The 5,389-nt window shown below is 31.7% G+C and overlaps 1 protein-coding gene across 7 annotated transcripts in view; it reads right to left on the bottom strand.

Moving 5' to 3' along the window:
- Positions 1-1,402: 1,402 nt before the first annotated feature.
- Positions 1,403-5,389, bottom strand: part of LOC102675051 (serine/threonine-protein kinase dyf-5) — a 7,847-nt gene continuing 3,860 nt past the window's right edge. For 4 of the 7 annotated variants that reach the window (XM_006618770.2, XM_031511965.1, XM_031511963.1 and 1 more), the window contains exons 2-10: positions 4,801-5,042; positions 4,256-4,377; positions 3,968-4,180; positions 3,352-3,699; positions 3,099-3,254; positions 2,838-2,966; positions 2,422-2,679; positions 1,811-2,022; positions 1,403-1,674 (exon numbers count right to left, since the gene is read on the bottom strand). In XM_006618770.2, the coding sequence (XP_006618833.1) occupies positions 1,565-1,674; positions 1,811-2,022; positions 2,422-2,679; positions 2,838-2,966; positions 3,099-3,254; positions 3,352-3,699; positions 3,968-4,180; positions 4,256-4,377; positions 4,801-4,956 (1,704 nt within the window). In that variant the 5' untranslated portion in view covers positions 4,957-5,042 and the 3' untranslated portion in view covers positions 1,403-1,564. Of the gene's footprint in view, positions 1,675-1,810; positions 2,023-2,421; positions 2,680-2,837; positions 2,967-3,098; positions 3,255-3,351; positions 3,700-3,967; positions 4,181-4,255; positions 4,378-4,800; positions 5,043-5,287; positions 5,372-5,389 lie in introns of those variants that run through there. The other 3 variants (XM_031511964.1, XM_006618772.2, XM_006618771.2) reach the window with 3 other exon arrangements.

Here is a 5,389-nt window from a genome sequence, read left to right as displayed (position 1 = left end):
TTTTTTTTTTTTTTTTTTTTTTTTTTCTTTTGTTTCGAATTTTTAGAATGCACAAAAGATACGACATCTTTTTTTTTTTTCCCTCCCGTTAAATAAGGCGTTAAATAACATACGTATGAAATAGGATTGTTAAGACTCGTGAAGAAGCGAGATCTTTTAAGCATCCTTACTTTCTTTTTTAACATATATTTATTGATTTGAATTTCGAAAATTTTCGAATTTAGACGAAAAGCGANCGAAAAGCGAGACTTATACGAACAGGGAAAAAAAGAAAAAAAGAAAAAAAAAAAAAAAGATGATGCGTACAAATTCAATTGCGGATCGAAATGTTAATAAAGTTAAGGCGAATCTTTTCACGTTGCATGTTCCTTTCCGAGATATTTTTTTATGAGACAACTCCGATTTTACAATCGTATTGTAAACTTAGAAAGATATTTTAGTGGTTTGTTGCGCGATTGCGGCGGTATATTTTTTATTGACTTTATTTGTATCATAAACTTGTAATAAGTTCCAAGATATATCAAGCTGAAATTATTATTAGAGAAAAGAAAAAGAAAAAGAAATTTAAAAAAAAAAAAAAAAAGGAAGGACATGTGAATAAAATAATATATTCGAACGATCGAACGAAATAATTAGAAGAATTTATACGAAGATAATTAAAATCGTAATAGAATTATGAAATGAGTAAAAAAAAAAAAAAAAAAAAAAAAAAAAAATGAGTATATCGAATATGAATGTACAGAATTAAGAATGCTTCTTAAAAGATTGTGGGTAGAAAATATGAAGAATTTTTTTGTTTGATAATCATATTTTTCATTACAATGTTTTATTCGTATGATAGACGCGACATGGAGTAATTTTCTGAATAAATTTTCATATGTATTCGTTAAAGGTGTATTATTAATTACAAGAATATAAAGAGGAGCAAATGTGATCGATTTTTACATTAGTCTTCTACGTATCAGAAGTTACTCCAAATCGTAATTAATAATATGTACAAATAATAAATATGTATATATATATATATATATATTCTTTAATATATCTTATCCAAGTATAATACTCTTTACCACTATTATTAATCGATACACTGCCTTCTACGACAGTTTCCTTTACAAATAAATCATTTTGTCTCTTTCTTTTTTTTTATAAAAAAAAAAAAGAGAGGAAAATAAATATACTGAATTCTATTCTTATTAATTAATAAATATTATCAAAATGCTATTACTTAACCAAGTAATAAAATAAAATAAAACTTGTTAATAAATTTGTTCTCTTTCTTTTTTTTTTTTTTTTTCTTCTTTTGATTCTTCCTACTTATTATTATTAGTAAGCTAAGATCGATTATTATTTTATTAGATATCAATTATTTTAAAAGTGTGATCACTTAAGCGTTTTTAAAAAATAATTAATCACTAAAGTGATTACATTCTTAAAGGCCACCAAATTTCTGTTTTTTTTTTTTTTTTTTAAATCCTCCATCTGGATTTCTCTTATAATGGAAATGAAAAAGGTAAATGCCATTCTATCACAGTTACAAATTGTATACGTAACTTTGAAACAGTCATTTGAGATATTTAGCAGCCCAGTCGGTTCGACCATGAAGGCTTCCGCTGCCTTTCGCGTTCACCACAGTTCCATTGCTCGGTAGTAGCGTTCCTTTATCCGTATTTTCTATTGGATTCATGAATTATTATTATACATATATATATGTATAAGATATATTGGATCAATAATAGATTATTTAATAATTGGTAGATATAAAAAAACTTATTTGTTTCAAATAATTCATTCATTCGAGATTACTTACTAATATTTTGCGTACCATAAACGCTAGGATAAGGCAATCTTAAAGTTTGATCAGCGATGTAACGGTTTCGTGGAATGTAATATCGTTTTGCTTGATTCTCAATAGAGTTCCTAGGCATCCAGAAAGAATCGGTGAATTCCTCGTACTTCTCCACCGATTGACCAACAAGATTCCGCATTAACCTAGGCTTGTTCTGGTCGGAATCACCGTTTCTTTAAACACGAAAAGAAAATGAGAGCACATTAGATGAAAACTTCGGTTGAATAAATTACATAGAAACTCGAATATCTTAAAAATTCTTCGATTTAATTTATTGAACACCTTCAAATTTACAATGTATAAATTTGTTAAAAGGAAAAAATTCAATTTGGGGAGAAAAGACTATATTAATTCAAAAAATCAGTTATGTCTGTCGAACGGTATATATATATACATATATATATATCACGAATATATCACGTCAAAAGAAATATTCTATCAGGTCCAGACACGTGAAACGTTTGTGAAGAAACTCGTTTTTCCAGATCAGACAGCAGAGCAACATACATCCCAGTATTATCAGCGAGGAAGGGGTCAGGATTCGTTTTAGAAGATCTCGAAACGTTCGATACCTGGACGATAAGCTCGCGCTCTGGCCTGCGATGTATCGAGCCAAGCTGAAGTAATGTTGTTTCCCAGAAACTTTTCGACCATTCTTCATATTCGGTTGTAACTGGTTCCAATTAATCGGGGCTGGCTCGTTCCAAGCCGGCAACACCCAATTCCTCGGATTTTCTGGCAAATAATTCACATTCCAATTGGCACGGTTCTCTTTGTATACTCGTTCTGGGACTAGCTTTGAGTTCACGTTCTCGGGAACGATCTTGCTACTGACGTACACAATTTAAGAATTAGATTTACAATTAGACTAGCAGCTCGCGAGAATTATCCACTTATAGCAGTGGAGAGAGGGGATTCCATTTAATACGAGATATATTTTTTTTTTTTTTTTTTTTTTTTTCGATTTTAAGAAATTCGTGCAACGCACCCCAACAACTCGGCAAAATCATCCTCGTCCAACTTTTGAGGATTACTTTGGCGCATGTAACTATTATGATTCACCAGTGGGAGTATCGTTTTCTCTTGTTCCTTGGATTGTATCATTTTCTCTTGGGCCCTGAAAAACAAATTAAACTTATTTCCGCCGCTTTATCTTTAAAAAAAATCCGAAATTTTTCGAGATGAGACTCGAAAACGTAAGTAAAATTTTCTTGTAAGAGATATATACAAATATCGAGATTCAATTCACCTGGATCCCATTAATGCGTCTTGCTGAGAGTAATTGTACGATTTAAGAACCGGAGGTGGAAGATTTACTTTGTTTATTACAAAATCGCGTTGAGACGCTACCCCGATCTTTGTACTATTAATTACACGTGGCACGTTCAATTGGAAATAGGGATACCTAAGAGTAAAATTAAATTTAGAATCTCTCTCTCTCTCTCTCTCTCTCTCTTCCTCTCTCTGTTTCTCTTGTTCGGGTGATTAGAAATTCTATCCACCTTAGGGATTGTTGTGCCGTCGGTCTTTTGATGGGATTCCATTGTAACATATCTTCCATAAGTATTACCGCTTCTTGGCCAGCATTCGGTATCAATACGCTCAACGATGTCCGAGAGAAATTTGGAAATTTGAAATTCATAGCTGCGGCCAATTGATACCCATCCGGCCAATCGTCCTTCTCCGGTGTGCCGATCACGGAGCAAATTTTAAAAATCTCGTCGATTTCGCTTTTCCCGGGGAAAAGTGGCCGGAACGTGTACAATTCGGCCATGATGCAACCTACCGCCCAAATATCGATTGGGCTGTTATAGGTCGTCGAATGGAGTAGAACTTCCGGTGCTCTATACCTGAGACGAGCATTTTATAAATATATAATTATATAATGCATGCGTATAGTAATGTTTTAAAAGTTATTACTTTTGAATTATTTAAAAAAAAAAAGAAAGAAGAAAAAGGAAAATCCGATTGCAGCGTATAATATGATGTATAATGTATTTGTAATTGCATATAATTGTGTAATAACATAACATTGGAAAAAGTATTTTCTTTCGTTGTCGATTGTTTCTGCAGAAGAAAAAGGAAAATTGTTGATTTTTGTTTAAAAATTAAAAGTACCATCTTGTGGATACGTAATCCGTATACGGGGGTCTTGATCGTATTTCCCTGGCCAGACCGAAATCAGCAATCTTTACGAGTTCCGGTCCCATGCATAATAAATTTTCAGGCTTCATGTCACGGTGGAAGAAGCCATGTTTATGCATGAACGCCAATCCTTGAAGCACTTGATACACGATATTCCTGATTACCGGCTCAGGGAAAAGTTTGTCCCTATGTTGTATTATTAAATGTTCGTAAAAATCTATTCTTTAAACGTTGAATAATATTTTAACGATCTTTCTTTACCTATCCTTCATCAATTGGTAGAGATTCTCCTTCATGTATTCGAAGACGAAATACAATACGTCATTTTCACGAATTACCTCCTTTAATTTGACTACATTCGCGTGACTAAGTTTCTTCAAAGACTACGATGAGAGAGAAAAAAAAAAATTGAAATTATATTGTATTTACAATACGATTCACCTCATTGATTTCAATTACGTATGTTGTCTATCCGTAGAAAAATTAAGAATATCGAATTAAGTACACCTGACGCTATACTTATGTATATTTACAATATCTTTTCATAGCATCAGCAGATTATTTTCGAATAATTAACCGTGTCATGTCTTTGAAATTAAATGATAGCAATATTGACTTTAAAAACATATTAGTTATATAAGTCATTGAAACGAATAAGGTGAATGTTGCAAAAAGTTAAAATAAATATATTTTTTCTATCTTTTCCTTTTTTAATATTTTTCATTATTATTATGTCGTTATTATCCTATTCTCAATTATATACGAAATAATAATACGATGAAACAAGTTGTATTCTTTCATTTTACTTTAACTTCACGCAGGTTCATCGCCTCCTCCCAGGAATAATACTTTCTTTTCATTCTTTTTATGGCAACCTTCTCCCCAGTGTCGATACGTTCTCCAAGAACGACGGAACCAAACGTTCCGTCCCCTAATTGATTTAACGTTATGTATCGATTCATTTTTATCGACGCTCGAAAAAAAGCATCTCTTCAGCTTATAGGCCAATTGTTCGTATCAAAGCATTCTGGATGCATCATATTAATCTCTGTAACAAAAAATTATCCATTCTCTTTAATATTAACTTTCCTCCTCCAATTTTCTTTCTCGTTTCGTTTTATAATTTTAATAAACCGATTTCGAAAATCCCTATTCTTTTTTCTTTTTTTTTTTTTTTTTTTTCCAAACTGAAACAATATCTTTCCTTGCGCAACGATCAATTATGTATGCCGACTGTTTGTGAATACGATTTTGTAATAAATACATTGCTTAATACGTCGTTATCAGGATTACATTTTAATTGCTTCCATTATGTAACATCGAATGACCCGCGTGTTTATATTAATAATAAATGTCCGATGACCTTTTGTACACTTGATTTGCAAGTCGCATCAT

Source organism: Apis dorsata, unplaced genomic scaffold, assembly GCF_000469605.1.
Source record: "Apis dorsata unplaced genomic scaffold, Apis dorsata 1.3 scaffold_374, whole genome shotgun sequence".
NCBI classification, from domain to species: Eukaryota; Metazoa; Arthropoda; class Insecta; order Hymenoptera; family Apidae; genus Apis; species Apis dorsata.
The sequence above is the reverse complement of the archived record's forward strand: the minus strand, read 5'-3'. Positions and strand labels throughout refer to the sequence as shown.